The 19,296-nt window shown below is 34.6% G+C and overlaps 1 protein-coding gene across 1 annotated transcript in view; it reads left to right on the top strand.

The window, feature by feature from the left end:
* The first annotated feature begins 454 nt into the window (after window positions 1-454).
* Window positions 455-19,296, top strand: part of scarf2 (scavenger receptor class F, member 2) — a 34,590-nt gene continuing 15,748 nt past the window's right edge. Inside the window, exons 1-8 of the mRNA XM_058777262.1 lie at window positions 455-1,193; window positions 6,645-6,703; window positions 6,784-6,885; window positions 7,939-8,458; window positions 9,612-9,830; window positions 10,682-10,810; window positions 12,603-12,706; window positions 18,260-18,374. Of these exons, the coding sequence (XP_058633245.1) occupies window positions 1,039-1,193; window positions 6,645-6,703; window positions 6,784-6,885; window positions 7,939-8,458; window positions 9,612-9,830; window positions 10,682-10,810; window positions 12,603-12,706; window positions 18,260-18,374 (1,403 nt within the window). The 5' untranslated portion in view covers window positions 455-1,038. The remainder of the gene's footprint in view (window positions 1,194-6,644; window positions 6,704-6,783; window positions 6,886-7,938; window positions 8,459-9,611; window positions 9,831-10,681; window positions 10,811-12,602; window positions 12,707-18,259; window positions 18,375-19,296) is intronic.

Here is a 19,296-nt window from a genome sequence, read left to right as displayed (position 1 = left end):
TACTCTGTATTATAATTTACAAACATTATATTAATAAATTACATTAAGTCTATATCATAATAAATGAGGGGAAGAATCTGTACTTATTGACTGCTTTTAAATAAAAAATTTAAGTGTAAAAATAATTGTGCTGTGTGACTTACACACAATATTACCACATGCACATATGTAGGCCTATATTGGGTCGTTGGGCTTAATCTGGCCTATTTATCTGTTTCTTTATATTCGTTTATTTACTTTTACAATTCTAATATTTCTCTTTTTGTGGTTATAATTATGGGTGGGTAGTTATTACATTACATAAAACAACTAAAGTTTATTGCATGGGTAAACTTGTGCGCGCGTGCGCATTAATGAGGAGAGAGACCGGCAGCGTGTTTGACGGGGCAGTAAGGGGGGCTGGATGGGTCCTAAGCATACACACTATAGTCACACCCACTCGATGAGGAGCTGCTCGGGTGGTTTCGGTCAGAATTTGGGAAACCGCTGCACGCCAAAGAGAGCAGGCGCACCGAATTCCCAAGAGCCATAGCCAGAGATAGGATCACTAATTAGGAATTTCCCTTCTGAAAAGAGAACAACGATCCTTTTAAAAGTTCCCGTTTCTTTTCCAAAATGGACGCACATAAAGTTTTGCAGAGCTTTTTTTTTTTTTTTTTCTTGACAAGGTCTGAAGCAGCATATCCTCTCTGAAAACCTGCATTTTGGGATTAATAGCGGGAAATTGGGAATATCAGGGTGTCAGAAATTTCCAACTATGCACCAGTTACATCCACCAGTGTTTGGAGCGCATAATAAAAGCAGAAGTTCTCCTCAGGAACTGGGGCTGGACGGAGGGAATAACTGTTTGGTTTTATAACTTCTGTGCGCCCTCTCCTCCTCTTTTCTCTTCTCTGCCTCAGCCCTTGGAGTCTGAAAGCGAGTGGATAAACGATTTATGCGGATAAAATAACTTTCAAACTATTGAAGTCGACGGTTTTGAGACTTTGAAGATACAGAATAACCCATCTGAACTTCTAGAGATTGTAAAGAAAAGGAATGCTGAGCAGAAGAGGCGCATGGAGAGATGCTGTTTCTTCTACCATGGATCTAAAGGGCACTTTGGCGGTTTTAGTGCTTTTGCTTCTATGCTTGTGCCCTGTTTTCAGTCAAGAACTCAATCCAAAGGGTAGGAACGTGTGCAAAGTTCCAGGGTAAGTCGGATGAATAACTTCTAGGGGGTAAAAGAAAGCAGTAATGTCTTCTGATCACACGGTAGACGTGATGCATGATATCAAGCAAGTACAAAGGCCTTATGTGAATAGGTAGGCTATGAAAATCAAAGTGATTAAATTAAAGTTTTTTGAATGCAGCAGTAATTAAATGCAGCAATTAAACACTAGGCCCATTTCGGTGAGCTCCAAGAAAACAGTCATGAACATAGAGGTATTTAAATTAAGATTTAAAGTTAAAAATGACTTATCTTTTACATTAATCTATGTTTTTAAAGTTAAAGATAAGGACAGGTTGTTTGTTATTTCACTATATGTTTGTTATAACACTAATTAATCACAATATATATGAAAGTGCACAGAAATAAGTGACTTTCAAACATGCCTTTTAAAACTGTACTACCATTGTGTGTGATGTTGTTCCAAATACAAATGATTTGTGTCAGTCATCCTGTTTCACATCTGGGTCCCTGACACACATTGAGGGATAGGGGGCGATACCAAATACTCAAGCACTGAAGCACTGAAGTCGTGGCATAGTTTAGAAATTGTATAAAAGTCTGTCCAAAAGAACAATTAAATGAATCGGCATTAAAATCCTTATTACTTATTAGTGCAAACAAATGTTTTATATTAGTTTAAAGGAGAAAAACAAGCATAATTCTTTATCAAATATTTTGTAATAATCTTTCACTTTACTATACTCCGCTCACTATTTCAGAGTTTGAAACAGGGGGAAAAAATGACCTGTACAGTTCCACAGTCACTACAGATTGTAAACTCTTCCCTGACCTGTAAGGTCATCGAGGGTGCAACAATTACCCACAACAAACTGTATATATGACCTACATTTCATTAAAGGGATATTTCACCCCAAAATGAAAATGTTGTCATCATTAACTCACCCTCATGTTCTTCCAAATTTTGTCTGTTGAAGATATTTTGAAGAATATGGATAACCAAACAGCAACTATTTGGTTACAAGCATTGTTTCTTCAAAGTTCAACAGAAGGAGGAAATTCTTACAGGCTTAGAACAATAGGAGAGTGAGTAAATGTTTTTTTGGTGAACTATCCCTTTAAGAATCGATGAAAAAAGCTCATCGCAGTCTTGATAATAGTATTGATGTTAAAATTTATGAAATTACAAATCAAAACATTTACAAATAAATATTGCACAGACATCAGAGGAAACAAAACCAGTGATTGACTTTATATAATAGCTAATGCCAATGGTTATATCTAGTGAGCAGGATGAACTTATCTAACAGTTATCAGAAGCACTTCCACATTGAATTTCAAACTGAGAGATTTGTTTTAGCCTTTTCTCGTGCATTTTCAAAAAACTGTGTTTATACCTTTTATAATTATTTCGGGGGTGGTGCTTGTCTAACATGCTATAGCAGAAATCCATGTGTCTAAATGATGTGGTTGGTCAAAACTTCTGCAGATCTGCTTTAAACTACATAAATTCTGTCATCATCTGTGATTGTTCTCCCCCTGTGGAACACAAAAGGAGTTATCAGCATGTTAAAGCTGCTCTTTTCCATCAAGTGAGCCATGACTGAGAATAGTGCAAAGAAGTGACCTACATACTTTTGATACTACACTCTACACTCTCAGAAATAAAGGTACAAAAGCTGTCACTGGGGCGGTACCTTTTCAAAAGGTACACTTTTGTACCTATTAGGTTCAAATATGTACACTTTAAGTACTAATATGTACATTTAAGGTACAAAATGGGCCCTTTAGGTACAAACATGTACCTTTTGAAAAGGTACTGCCCCAGTGACAGCTTTTGTACAATAAACAGTAATATTGTGAAATATTTTTACAATTTAAAATAACTGTTTTAATATATTTGTAAAAAATGTAATTTATTCCTGTGACGCAAAGCTGAATTTCTCCAGTCTTTACTCCATCATTACTCCAGTCTTCAGTGTCACATGGTCCTTCAGAAATCATTCTAATATGCTGATTTGCCGCTCAAGAAACATTTCTTATTATTGTCAATGTTGAAAACATATGCTGCTTTATATTTTTGTGGAAACTGGTATACAGGATTCTTTGATGAATTGAAAGTTCAAAAGAACAACATTTATTTGAAATATAAATATTTTGCGACATCAAAGACATTTATAATCAATTTAATGCACTCTTGCCAAATAAAAGTATTAGCTAAACACACACACACACACACACACACACACAGAGACACTTACCCCAAACTTTTGAACTGTACTTCTAATGGTAGAAGAATTGCTGCCATTAAATAAACATTTATTTGACAAAATATTAACAATAATACTTAAGAAAAGTAGTTGAGCATGGTGAACCTGGAAATAATCTCTAAACAGTCGATTAATTGGCCTGGCTGATATATATATATATATATATATATATATATATATATCCAACATGTTCTAATAATCATACAAAATGACATCGTGAGGTTCATGATTTTAATTCAAAGCACAATATGTTATGTAAAACAGCTGAATTTAGATGTGTTTATCTCAAAATGATGTTGTATTTCTTCTCACTTGGCATTTTAGGGGAATTCTACTAGCAGTGTTAAGCACTGAATGGTTTACTCTGTTGTTTAGAAGTTTGTTTACTTTGCGATTACTGGCTCCAGATGGCTATCGTTGTACTTGAGATCAGAATGGAATCCACCAGATATGATCTAGTTTGTATTCTCACAAACAGAGATTCTCACCCACCACAGACGTTGACAGGAAGTTCACGTTCGTTTCACAAAATTGCTCAGAATTTCCACACAGGACTTTATTGTTGCTGAATCAAGTTTGGCCCCCTAGCTGTTGACTGATGCTCAATTTCCATTTGTTTAAGCTTTCATCCGCGGTCCTAGCTTCGTGTTCTGGCTGCAGTGTGTTTGTTGGGTTTGACACAGAGCAGAGAAGTCAGGGCTGTGGTGTAGATCATGTCTGGCTAAGACACGCACACATAGGCTAAACAAACTCTGACTGAAGGCAGAAAGCGGCCCCCACGCTTCAGAGGAAGCCAAAGTGTGGACAAGGCCTCTCTGGGGTCACATGTGGAGGAATATGAGGGGCGGCATATGTCTTATATCCAAGGAGCACTTAGAGAGTATTAAATTTTAAGGGTAAGCCACTTGAAGTAGAGATAGCAGGGATAATTTCAAAGGTTTAAAGAAGAGTAGGAAGATAATTTTGTTTTTCATGCATGGAATGTTAGAGTGTCCTTAAATGAAACTGCACTTACACATATTGTCCATTGAATCGCTTGATATACACTCAGTTCAAAAGTTTGGGGTTGGTTAAAAAAAATTGGTTGGTGTCTTACGCTCACCAAGGCTGCATTTAATTTATCAAAAATACAGTAAAAACAGTAATATTGTGAAATATTATTATAATTTAAAATAACAGTTTTCTATTTCAATATATTTTAAAAGCAGATGTAAAAAGTGATGTAAAAGCTGAATTTTCAGCATCATTACTCCAGTCTTCAGTGTCACATGATCCTTCACGAATCATTCTAATACATTAATTTAGTGCTCAAGGAACATTTATTATTATTATCGATGTTGAAAACAGTTGATAAAAACTCCTGCTGTCAAATGCATCCAAAATAAAAGTTTTTGTTCACATAATATATGTGTGCGTAATGTGTATATATATTATGTATATATAAAAACACACACAGTATATATTTTGAAAATATTTACATGTATATATTTATATTCATATAATTTATATTATATATAAATATATTTGGTATATAAACTTAAATATATACGTACATGCATGTGTTTGTATTTATATATACATAATAAATGTACACAGTAAAAGTTTTATTTTGGATGAATCGTTGACAGCACTTATAAAACGATAAACATTTTTCTGTATTGAGAAAATTGAAAAATCTTACTGAGCCCAAACTTGGTAGTGTACGAAATTTAAAGTCCAATATATATATATTATTATTATTATTATTATTTTTTGTGAAGAATTTAAAGGATAAATACCTACATTAAAAATAAAAATATATAAGCTAAATATAAAAGTCATTTTTTTAGATGTTTAGTATTATGATTAGCAATATACAAATTTGTGTTTATGTATGTATATAAACATTACTGTTCAAAAATGTGAAGTTGGTAAGATTTAAAAAATATATATTTTGAAAGAAATCTTTTATATATATATATAAAATCTTCTGTAACATTTTTTGTCTTTACAAAAAACATGTCTTTACTGTCACCTTTGATCAATTTAATGTCTCCTTGCTGAATAAAGTATTAATTGATTTAAAAAAAAAAAAAAAAAACTGACTCAAACATGCATGTTGCATGTCTACAAACATGCATGTTGAAAATTACAGATACATTGTGCTGTGGTGGTCATATGGGAGAAATGGGTTAAATTCCAGTCCTTATTGTGTCCAAAAACCATTCCTCCCTCTTCCTCCCATCATTTTCTGTCAAAGAAATGCATACAAGTTGCTGCAGCAGGCCTGTTGTGAGATGCTTTGAATAAAACATCCACCGCAGACACATGCAAAATTCCGCCGGGATCATATGTGATAGATTAAAAGAGTAATTTGTGCAAAAAAATGAAAATTCTGTCATCATTTACTCACACTAATGTCTTTCCAAACCCGTATGACTTACTTTCTTCTGTGGAACACAAAGGAGATGCATATGACTCATGCACTATATTTCAATTCTTCTGAAGCATTAAGATAGCTTCATTTGAGGAAAGTGAACCAAATTTAAGTCATTAGTCACTGAATATGTATTCAGAATTGGTGCATGAAGAACTGCGAATGAGATTGAGAGTTATTTGGGGGTTTTTAACGAATAAAGACATTTTATATTTTGGATTTAGAAGAACCTACTGCATTTGAACAAGCTCAATTTAATATTCGGAAAGGCTATTTCAAAGCTTTCTGTTTATATGGAGTCCAGACTGTTTATTAGACTAACTTACTGGCCTAATGAAGGACATTTGCATTGCTAATCAAATCAGGCCTTATTTTGGATTCAGTCGCTCATTTGACGATGCAACAAAGTTATTGCTTCAAACAGCTCGTCTGGTTCGCATGACTGCTGTCGGCGAGAGGGTGGAGAATGGAATGAATGCTTACGCTTGTGCTTGTGCGACTGGATGCGAGTCAGTGTATGTTTGCTATCTGAAACATCTGCGCTTGTGAAGCTCAGGAGAAGCTACAGATGGCATCCAGACATTTGCAATATTCCTCAAGAGCCACATGCTTAAATCTCTCATGGACAGTTGAAACTTTGGTCAAGGCATTTGCAAAATATGCTGACGCAAATGTTTAACGATCAGCTGTCCTTCCAGACAGCAGCTTAATGTGGTATATATTGAATATTCCTTAACCAATAAGAGAGTGCACTTAATTTGACCTTGATTTGTCATCTTATCTTCAGGTCACCAGGGTTTACATGTTGCAGCGGATGGGCGCAGCAAGGCGAGGAGTGTTTAACGCGTAAGTGACATTTCCTGTATGTTAGATCACTTCCTGAGTGTCACTTGATTTATTTCTTGATTATGTCCTTCTCCCCTCAGCTCTCTGCGAAGGTAACTTCACTTGTAATGAGAACGAGGTGTGTGTCCGACCAAACGAATGCCGCTGTCGTCATGGATATTTTGGGGCAAGTTGTGACACAAGTGAGTTCATCTAGCTAATTTTAATTGTACTGCTTTTTACTCCACGTCAGTTAGCTTTGAGGTAATCTATATGCTAATATAGCTACAATTGACAAGTGGACTAAAAATACTTTATCCAAATTTTTGTCCAATAAGTTGCTCTTAAAAAAAATATCAAATGATGATCAAATGATCAAAACCAAAGGCAAATCTTTCAGTGTTCCACTCCAAATTCTTCTTGTGAAATGAACAGCACTGTTAACATTAGCAACCAATTTCAGCAGACTTTAAAGAAAACGTGACTTCAAAATTGAGCCATTTGGCTCTATTTGAATATGTCTCTTATTCTAAAGAAGAAATATCATAATCGCTCATAATTTTCATAAAGTTCCTTCACCTCTGAATTGATTCCTCAATTCTAATGATGAAAACAAGACCACTTGAGTACGAAGAAGTCATATTGATCAATAATATTTAACTTAACTCCTATTCAAAAGTTTGCAGTCAGTAACTTTTTTATGACATTAATAATTTATTCAGCAAGGATGCATTGAATTAGTATAAAGCGACAGTATTTTTAATGTTACAAAATATTTCTATTTCAAATGCTGTTCTTTTGAACTTTCTATTCATCAAAGTATCCTGAAAAGAAATGTATTACAATTTCCACAAAAATATTAAGCAGCAAAAACTGTTTTTAATGTCAATAATAATAGGAAATGTTTCTTCAGCAAATCAGCATATTAGAATGATTTCTGAAGGATCATGTGACACTGAAGACTGACGTAATGATGCTGAATATTCAGCTTTGCGTCATATGTCTAAATTACATTTTAAAAATATATTAAGACAGAAAGTTTTAAATTGTAATAATAGTTCACAATATTACTGTTTTTACTGTATTTTGAGCAATTAAATGCACCTTGGTGAGCATGGTAGTGTATTTACAATATAACACACTTATAATAAGCATTTTATTTACAAAATAGATATTTCATGCTTCTTTCAGCTTCCCAGTTGCACAGTAAACATGTTTCTTTTCCTTTGACGCTGTGCTTTTTCTGACTCCTCTAGAGTGTCCCGCTCAGTTCTGGGGTCCAGACTGCAAGGGCATGTGCACGTGTCACCCTAACGGAAAATGCGACGACGTGACCGGGAAGTGCACGTGCTACCCAAACCGCTGGGGTGAGAACTGTGAGAAGCCCTGCAACTGTCAGAAAGGGAAATGTGACCAGGAGACGGGCAAATGCACCTGCCATGCCGGGTACTGGGGGCCGCAGTGCAACAACAACTGCTACTGCAGCATCAACTCGGTGTGCGACCAGAACTCGGGCCGGTGCATCTGCAACCCCGGCTGGTTCGGCCGGAACTGCGGCGCTCAGTGTGTATGTAACAACTCGCCTTGTGAGCAGTTTACGGGCCGATGTCAGTGCAGGGAGAGGCTCTGGGGTCAGCGTTGTGAACGGCACTGTCAGTGCGCCAACGGGAAGTGTAACCCTGTGGATGGATCGTGTACCTGTAAACCTGGATACAGAGGAAAGCTATGCCGGGAGCCATGTCCAGCTGGATTCTATGGACAGAACTGCAAAAACAAGTGAGGAAGAAGTATCTTATGCTTACTGTGGCTGCATTTATTTCATCAAAAATACAGTAAAACTGTTGTGAAATATTATTTCAATTTCAAATAACTATTTTCTATTTTATTCTATTTTTAATTTTATGACGCAAAGCTGAATTTTCAGCATCATTACTCCAGTGTCTTAAGTGTCACATGATCCTTCAGAAATGATACTAATATGTTGATTATTATTATTATTATTATTAAATCTCAATGTTGAAAAAAGTTTTGTGGAAATTGTGATGTACTACCGTACTAAAGTTATACTCCCGTATACAAAAGGGGTAAGTAAGATTTTAAAAATACAAAAAGGAAATTAATTGTTTTTATTTTTTGTTTTGTTTGTTTTTCCAGCAAGGGTGCATAAAATTGATAAAAAGTCACAGTACAGACACTTATAATATTACAAAAGATTTATATTTCAAATAAATGCAGTTGTTTTGAACTTTCTATCATCTATTCATCAAATAATCCTGAAAAAAAAAAAAATATATATATATATATATATTAGAGTTACCACAAAAATGTTAAGCAGCAGAAACTCAATTTTGATAATATTAAGAACCATTTTTTACAACTGAGGACCAATAATAAAAGCATCAAATCAGCATATTTCACAATATTGCTTTTCAAAACAGTAAATCTTTTTTAAAAAAAATCTGTGTACAGAATATTGGTTTTTAAAGCTTTATATTTTTGTAATTTTATTGCCATATCATGGGGGGGGGGGGGTTGGGTTGTTAGTTTTGCAATACAAATGTCAAAAAATTCTTAAATCAAGATATATTTACTTGAAAAGCAAAATGACATAAGGTATTGTTTTCTGAATAAAATATCAAAATTATTTAAATTTGTTTAAAAAAACAAAACAAAACAAAATCTTGTTTTCCTTTTGAATTAAGTAGATTATTCTGACATTATTGGCAGACATTTGACCTTGTTTTAAACATAAACTCACTTAATTTTGATTTGAAAACAAGACTTAATATCTAAAGTATTTTTTTCTTGATTTAAGAATGTTTAGATATTTGACAAGACAAAAGTACTGAGTATGAAAAAACATTTTTGGTATATTCTGGTTTTGACTGTACCTGAACCGTCCGGTCTTCTCTTGTTTCTGTTGCTCCAGGTGTGGCCACTGTAAAGGCCAGCAGCCCTGTAAGGTGACGGAGGGTCACTGTGAAACGTGTGCGAGCGGCTGGAATGGGACAAAATGTGATCAGATGTGTGCAGAGGGTTACTTCGGAGAGAACTGTAAGGATCAGTGTCCACCATGCAAAGACGGTCACTTCTGCAACCGGATCAATGGGAAGTGTTCCCACTGCAATCCCGGCTGGATTGGAGATCGGTATGCAATTTTGGCCATTGTAGCCAACTGTTATTAAAAAAATACTGTTAATAAAACAAGAACGAAACAAAAATACAAAGTTGACAAGTGAGGGGGGAGTTCACTAAAAAAATAATTATGTCAGCGCTGTTTATTTACATATACTATCTGCATTGTTTTTAGTGAAACAGCCACTTCACTTAAGGAATTATGCAAATCAAATAATAATTAAAACATAAATTGAAGTACATAAAACCACTGATACATCAATACACTACCATTCAAACATTTGTGGTTGGTAAGATGTTTTAATGTTTATGAAAGTCTTTTGTGCTCATCAAGGCTGCATTTATTTGATTAAGAACTGTAAAAATGTGAAATATTATTACAATTTAAAATAACTGTTTTCTGTTTTAATATATTTTAAAATGTAATTTATTCCTGTGATATAAAGCTGAATTTTCAGTATCATTGTTCGAGGTCTTCAGTGTCACATGATCCTTCAGAAATCATTCTAATATGCTGATTATAATGAAAAAATCATTCTAATCAGCTGATATGCTGATCAAACATCAATAGTATCAGGCAAATAACGCTGATTTTTATGAATGAAGCACAATCTACAATACTAATATTTGCTGTAAACTAGCTTGATTAAACTAAATTGAATGTGATCAGTAATTAAAACAGAGGTCGTTGCTATTAAATATCATACACAATAGTGGAAGTGTACCTAGTGAATTAATCTCTGAAAGTTTTCATATGTTGCTGCTCATTAAGTATTTTCTTGGAGACTGTTTTGATGAAAACTAAAATCAAATTTGAAATTGACTATTTGTATAACCTCCACCTCTTTCTCTCTCTGTATTCAGCTGTGAGGTGCGCTGTCCTAACGGCACCTATGGAGAAAACTGTGAAAAAGACTGCAGCCATTGTTTTAATGGAGACTGCCATTTTGCCACAGGAGAGTGTCTCTGTGACCCTGGCTTCTATGGGACATAGTAAGTCACATCTGAGTCATGCACAAATTAAGGTCATCTTGATATCTAGGCCTGTTTTCATTAACCAATGAATCATCCTAAGAGTCATCCTAAATGGCTTAAAGATGAGTAAACCTTTAAACAAATTACAGTGTGCAAAACAGGACACCAAAAATGATTAAATGGGCATTGATTCATTGTAAACAGAGGCACTAAACATGTCCATCATAGAAAGACATGATGATCCTCGGTGGAGCATCACATAAACACATAATTGTTTGTTTTGCGAGGAAAATCATATCTTTGCCCTTATAACAGAAGGAAAGCATTTTTGATACTCTGTTGACTATAATTACGATTGCAAGACTTACTAATATTAATCGCTTAAATGTTCAGATTTCACTAAAACTTTGTTCAGAAGACAATTTCAGTCTTACGGTATCTGTTTTTTGGTTTATAAACTTTTTATTTAATAATATTTCTGTAATGGCAAATCTGAATTTTCAGTGTCCTTTACAAATCATTCTAATAGGATGATTTGCTGCTTAAGAAACATTTATTACTTATCATAATCAATGCTGAGCTGCTTAATATTTTTTGTGGAAACCTTTATAGTTGTTTTTGTTTTTTTTTCTCAGAACTCTGATGAATAGAAAATGCATTCATTTGAAATCGACATCTTTATAGATTTAGATTTCTGTTTATTTATTAATACAAAAAAAAAAAGGTCACACTTTATATTAGGTGGCCTTAACTACTATGTACTTACATCAAAAAATAAGTACAATGTACTATTGTGTTCGTACTGTATTGCAAAACACTTCTGCTGCTATTGAGGTGGGATACGGGTAAGGTTAGGCACAGGTTTGGTGGTCTGGGTAGGTTTAAGGGTGGGTTAAGGTGTAAGGGATGGGTCAACAGTGTAATTATAAATGTAATTACAGAAATTAATTACAGATGTAATTACATATAGGTATTTTAAAAAACATAAGTACAATGTAAAAACATGTATGTACACAATAAGTGCATTATACCGAATGATTAATTTAAATGTAAGTACATATAGTTAAGGCCACCTAACATAAAGTGGGACCAAAAAAAAAAAAAACATTTTAAATGTCTTTACTGTCACTTTTGATCAATTTAATGCATCCTTGCTGAATACAAGTATACATTTAAATAAAAATCCTACTGACCTCAAACTTTTGAATGATAGTGAAAAATTAAATAAACAAATATAAATTGTTAGAATATTCATCTTTTACTTCTAAAATGGCCAATGGTGATATCCTTGTAATATCTGCATTCTGAACTGCAAATTAGTTTATTTCACTTGATCAGATTATTTCAATCTATCTGTTGAGTAAGACCAATCACTACATATTAAATACTATTGAAAATGATTCTAATATTTACCACAAACTACACTTGAATCATATCACACCTTTATTTTCGGTTGATGAAACATCACTTGATCGAAGATCTGAAAGGCAAGATCAGAGGACGCATTGAAATAGAATTCATTGTTACTTAAAACTTTTTTTTTTTTCTCAGAAAGACACTTTAAAATGTTTTATCAGTTTCAGTTCAGAGTCTTTAAATGAAAATATCTGTTCTTGTTTCATTCCTTGGAAATGCTAAATTCCTCTTCCCTGTTCTTGCATTTCCAATATCAACATAATTGCCTTTAATTCCCCAAACTGCCTTGTTCCATTTTCACTGGAAACTCCTTTTGCTATGTACACACAATGCTTGTATTGTTTTTTTCCCATCAGTGTTGTTTATGTGCTCTTTGTATTTCTACTCATTTTAGCTGCAACTTGACCTGTGAGTTGGGTCAGTTTGGAGTGAACTGTGCCCAGGTCTGTCCATGTCACGACAAGAACTGCAACCCAGTGTCAGGGGCCTGCAACCTATGTAAGAAACCCTTCCTGTCTCTCTTTGGGAAAAGCAAATGTAATTTCTCGAGCTTTCTGTTATATCATTTGCTATGGAGACACAGAACTCTTAAAGTGTTGAGACATACTTGTGGGGTCCAGCATCAGTCATTTTTTCCATTACGTTAAAGGGAGGGGGGAACAGCTGCCCAGTTGCCAAGGTCAACTTAAGATTCAACCTTTTGACTCTCAACGGATTTGCGAGCACATTGGTTAGTAAAGGTGGAACGAGATGTTTTTAGATACAGCAAATGCAGCATGACATCACGTCATTATGCATTGTATTACAGCCACCCTGATTTTTCCAGGCTAAACTGTTTTTGTCAATGGTGCGCAAAATGGGTATGTTTTTCCCCTAAACAGGACAAAAAAAGTACCATTAAAGTAGTTCACAATATCAGTTTCTAAACCATTAATGGTGTTTCGCTTTCCATTAAAATATGTAAATATCCTTAAAACAAATAGCTTTGTTTACAAGAAGATTTATTTTCAGAGTATACATCTCTACCTAAAGCCTTTATATATAATGCATTATAAAGGTATTCATAAAGTACATTCTAATGCATTATATCTTTTCATAAATAAACAAATATATAATATTTGAAGGTTTGTTTGTCAGGTGTGTTAATGCATTATACTTTCTAAAAGTATAACAATGAAAAAAATAAGTTTCAGAATGTATTGTAACTGTTGAGGTCAAACAATGCATTATAAGGTGTATTACAAGGCATAACTAATGCATAAAAACTACTTTTGGAATGCATTTTATATAAAGTCGTTAAGTAAAGTGTTACCATATTTTACTATTTTCTTGTTAAGCAAAAGTTTTGTTAGGTTTATGCTTAAAACAATAAAAAATATTTGCATATGGGGTAAGAAAAATACATTTATTTCCAATATAAATTCTCTGAAACCAAGTCTGATTATCCTATACATTTATCTTATTTTATCAATGTATATATTTTACAAAATCATGCCAAAACATCTGAATAATCAAGAAAAGTAACACTTTCATAACCTAATAAAAACATTTCCCAGAACATAAAATTGTTAGCTAGAATGCTAATAAAAAGCATATATGTATTTCTTTGGCAGTACATAGGATTTGTGTGCTTTTTTCATAGTTGTTGAAGCTGTTTGATTGCTTTGAGTGAGACACAATCCCAAAATTCAATTCATTACTCACTACTCTTTAAGCTAGTGTATATATAAGGCTCATTAACTTCAATGCAGCATAATCTTCACTATCACTGGATTCAGGCCCGTCGCTAGTGGGGTGAAAGGTGGTGATGATTACAGGGGCCCAAGGCTGAGGGGGGGCCCCCCGGCGATATCAACCGACTGGCTGAGGCCAGCCTAAAAAGACGCTCAGGACAGGTGACGGGCCACTGCTGCGCATCGTCACGAAAGCATATCATATGCACGTGTGTTTAAACCTTGCCAATTTAAACATAAATTTAAAGCATTCAAACACAAGAAGCTGAAAAACTCAACTGAGTAGGCCTACTCGCACGCCGTGTTCGGTGCGCATGCAGCAAGACCGAACCAAGCTCTACTTCGCGTCCTCCTGCGTCTGAACAAACAAATACAAATCGCAGTTTAAACTTGCAAACAGAAAAAGCACGCGGTGTTCTGTGCACACAGGGTGCACACAGAGAGACACGTCTCAAAGCGCTTGAACACCGAATTTGCTTCTTCTTGCTCTTGTACCGAAAAATAGATGTCAAAATACCCGTCTTGGAGAGAATCCTCGAAAAAACTGTTGGTTATGTCGTAAGTTAAAGTAAACAGTTGAGAAAGAAATCAGATGTGCATCATTCAACCCGATCTCATTAAAGTGCATATAAATAGTACGCCAAATAAAAACGAAAACTCGTGGTATTGATACGTAAAAATGGACTTTGGCGTGTCTATGCTACTCGATGGGTAGGATTAGGGTTGTGGTGTAGATGCGTATCATATGTACGTGAAAACTGCGTATCATATGCATGCCAACAAATTTCGTATCATATGCACGTGAAAAATGCGTATTATATGCATGCCAAAAACGTGCGTAGCATGTAAACACCAAAGTCCATTTTTACGCATTAATACCACAAGTTTTCTTTTTTTTCTTTTGGCATAATATTTATACGTATTTTCATGAGACCGGGCATTATTATATTGGATTGGATGCAGTGTCTCTTAAAGTGACCATGACTAATTTACTAGCTGCTGTCGGTGTCCTTCATGTTAATCCAAGAAAATGAAAGAAAGAAAATCACTCACTGCTCTTGACTGAATGACTTTGTAGTTTTAACACTAATTAATCCACAGACAGACCAAAAATTATTCAGACACCAGATATAATTTTTGATATTTTTTTACTAGTGGGTGCAGGACACTATAGTTAATTTATGTGAGTGAGTATAGTAAAATAAAGTAAACTGTGATTATACCCCAAAATTCTTCATACAGTGGACTACCAGTAAAATTTATTTAAAAAAAATTGTGACCAAAAATTATTCAGACACTTTGACCTGATCATGTTTTGCTTAAGTGTTTTTTCTTTAATTGCTAATGTGACCTTTTTACACCACAGACTGAACAAAATTAAGCATTGCTTGGTAATTGGTCAACAAAGTATTGATAGTTATATATTGTCATACTAACAGTTGTCTGAATTTTTGATTGATTGTAATCCATTACATACCTTGTAAGTTATCTGACATTATCAAGATGAATTTGTTCTGACACAGTTTAACTCTGAGTTCTTGTCATATTTTATTACCATGTTCTAAACTATAGCAAATAAACTGTGATAATGTGAGAAATGTTGAAGGTGTCTGAATATATTTTGGTTTAACTATATATATAATTTTCACATTTTACAGACTATGCAGTGCTATTTTACATTTGATTATTCGGTTTCTGTACCTGGACACCTACAAACTTAAAAAAACGTAAACATTGTGTGAAATAGCACACATAAATAATAAGAACGAACATACAAATTAAACAATTTCAAACAGGGTCCACTGGTACAACCTGCAACGGGGCCCCGCAAACCCCAGCTACGGCCCTGACTGGATTAAAGTTAAGGAATGGGGTAGAAATCATTCGTTTTTTCTTTAAAAATCTAGGAGAAACTTGTTGTGCAGGCAAATAAAAACATAGTTGCTATTGGTAACATGCCTGCGTAGTCCTCACTATGTAGGTCACTGCTGTAGACAGCAGCAGTTTAACATGGCGGCCCTGATGGTGTTTCCAGAGTGGTGTCTTATTTTTACGGCTGTGTTTTTTGGCTCTTTTCCTGCCTGCTCGTCGAGCTAGTTAGAGCCGAGGTTGTTTCACACAGCTGAGAGAAATACTACAGGAAGAGAGCAAGAGAGAGAGAGAGACAGTAATGAGGAAAGGTGTGGGTCAGCAGAGGTTTCACAGGGACCTAAGTGAAGGCAGTAATGATGTCACCGTGGCCGACCTCAATGAGGCCTTCCTTGAATGCAGCTGTGCTTTCAGGACATGTGTGGATGTGCCCACACCCGGACTGAGCTTCACACTTCTGTGACAGAATCTACAGCACAAATCAAAGAGGCAAATGGGTTGTCGTCAGTTATTATGCTTTAACTGTTTTCAGTTGGTTTTTAGAAGCAAATGTTTGCACAAGGAATATTTGGGTTCAGCTGAAAATCATTTCTGTTTTATAAAAAGGAGTAGCTCACTCCAAAATGAACATTTGCTGAAAATATACTCTCCCTCAGGCCATCCAAAATGTAGATGAGGTTTTTTTTTTTTTTTAATGAAAAGACTGAAGAAATTTAGCATTTGATCACTTGCTCACCAATGAATCCTCTGCAGTGAATGGGTGCCATCATAAATGAGTCCAAACAGTTGTTAAAAACATCACAATAATCCACAAGTAATTCACACCACTCCAGTCCATCAATTAATGTCTTGTGAAGAGAAAACTGTGTCACTGTAAGAAACAAATTTGTCAAGATGTTTTTAACTTCAAGCCTCTATCCTTAATATTGTTTTCTCCAATGAAAAAGTAGTCTCGTCTGAATCAGGAGAGAAATATGCACAGATCAAGCACTGTTTACAAGTAAAAACAGTTCAAAACAGTCCTAAACAAATATGTGGATGAATATTGATGTGAGAGGACAACAGGGGATGGACTTTTTCATTGGGGAAACAATATTATGGATTATGGACTCGTATTTTGGCCAGAAGTGGTTCGGTCTTTTAAAGTTAAAACATCTTAATGATGAATTTGTTTCTTATAACACTGAGCTTGATAGACTGGAGTGGTGTGGATTACTTGTGAATTATTGTGATGTTTTTATCAGCTATTTGGACTCTCATTCTGACGGCACCCATTCACTGCAGAGGACCCATGGGTGAGCAAGTGATGCAATGCTAAATTTCCCCAAATCTGTTCTGAAGAACTGTTGAACAAACTCATTCACATCTTGGATGACCTGAGGTTGAGTAAATGTATTGCCTATTTAAATTTTTGGGTGAACTATTCCTTTAAAATTGAAGTATAAATTGTATACGGCCTGCTGGATGTGTTTCACTTTTGGGCATTTTTGAAGTTGCAAAAATATAAAAATAACATAACATGTTGTATGCACCATATTTTTCATCCGGATCATCCAAGGCCAGTAATTATTGAGCTATGTATTATTGAGCTAATAACGATGGATGATCCAGACAAAAAATACGGTGAATCCAACAGCTGAAATTCTTCATTCTCACCAGTGCCAAATTAAGCATCCTAACATTGTCTTTGTTTATGAACGGAAGAGCCAAATGGCTACACTTTATGCTCCAGTGATAATGCCTGTTGGCAACAGATGCAAAGAAGACACTGGCAGACGTCCTGCATCTCACAGGATACAACTGTTAGCTCTTAAACTCCTGAACTCATGTAGTAAAAGCTTTCCTGTAGCTCAAATAGTAGAGCATGGCGCTAGCAACGTCAAGATCATGGGTTCGATTCAAAAGGAAAGCAAGAGCTGATCAAATGTAGAAACTGTAACTTGAATGCAATGTAAGTCGCTTTGGATAAAAGCATCTGCTAAATGCATAAATGTAAATGGACATTTAATTCATTTCTGTAGAATGTTCTTTAGCAGGCAAAATTCAAGGAAATTTTAAACCTCTTTAATCTAACATTTGCAATGATGCAACATGAAATTATTCTGTGTATCAATTTGAAAATATTGGAAATTACTACACGGCTCTTGATTTTGATTGGTCAATTGCAGCATTCTGCAGGGTACTTATAAGGATCATTAACTTTCAAGTTAGTTTGAATTTTAAATTCAGTATTTTCAATTGCTTCTCAGACTTTGAGCATTTAGAAGAAGGTTTCACCTGTTGTTCCGTACAACTCAGTTGCATCTTGGTCTTCTACAGCCATGTTTTCACTGAACAGCCTCCATCTCTCCTGAAAAAGGCTGCGTTAAATGAATCAACTGAATGCACAAGTGAGTTTTGAGTTAAATTTGGAAACTTTACACTCTCCTTCTGTCTGTCTTTCTCTCAGATCCTAATCAGCGGATGGGAGTAATAGCTGCGGGAACGCTGGTGACATTCCTGCTGGTGGTTCTTCTCTCTCTGCTGTGCTGCTGCTTCCTCTGTAGCAACAAAGACAACCGCAAGTAAGTACAAATCAACACTAGTTTCACAATCCAGTTCTTAGTAAGTCCCAGCCTTCTGAATGGTTAAAGACAACTATTAGAAGGTTATTTATAGACTGTAGTAAGAGTCTCATTCATGAAATTTTCACAAATATGAGTAATTTGCACATAAAATGGACTTTCACAACTCTTCTCTGAATTTGCAAATGCTTTGTTAACCTCAGATTTGACAGTTAAATATTTTAATGAATTCTAATCATTTATAGGATGCATTCATTATTTGAGTGGTTTGACATTAAAATTTGGCTAAACCAATAGTGTGAGTTTGAGGCAGAACTACTTTGGAAAAAAAAATAGAACTTACATACTGCACCTTTAAATAAAAAATAAAATAAAAAAATATTGAGAGTGTCAGATATACCCCTTCCACAATTGTATAATCAGAAATACTAGTTTAAACTCAAACACATTACCATTAAAAAGTTTGGATTTTACGCTCACCACTGCTGCATTTATTTGATCCAAAATACAGCAAAAAGTGTAACATTTTTAAATATTGTTACAATATAAAAATACGTATTTTCTATTGTAGTTTATTACAAAATGTAATTTATTCCTGTGATGCAAAGCTGAATTTTCAGCATTATTACTCCAGTCTTCAGGGTCACATAAACATCTCAAAAACATTTATTGTTGTTACACTGTAAAAAAAAAAAAAGAAAAAGAAAAGTTGAGCCAACTTAAAATTTTAAGGCAACCAGCTTCAGCAGATTTTATTTTATTTTTCAACTTATTTTTGTGGGAGATTCTCACATTTTTGTTGTATAAACTTAAAACGACAAGTTGAGAAAACTCAAAAATCTGCTGAAGTTGGTTGCTTTCAAATTTAAAGTTGGCTCAACTTTTTTTTTTTTTTTTACAGTGTAGCAAAGTTGAAAAGAGT

This window comes from Onychostoma macrolepis, chromosome 05 (genome assembly GCF_012432095.1).
Source record: "Onychostoma macrolepis isolate SWU-2019 chromosome 05, ASM1243209v1, whole genome shotgun sequence".
In the NCBI taxonomy this organism is placed as follows: Eukaryota; Metazoa; Chordata; class Actinopteri; order Cypriniformes; family Cyprinidae; genus Onychostoma; species Onychostoma macrolepis.
The sequence above is the reverse complement of the archived record's forward strand: the minus strand, read 5'-3'. Positions and strand labels throughout refer to the sequence as shown.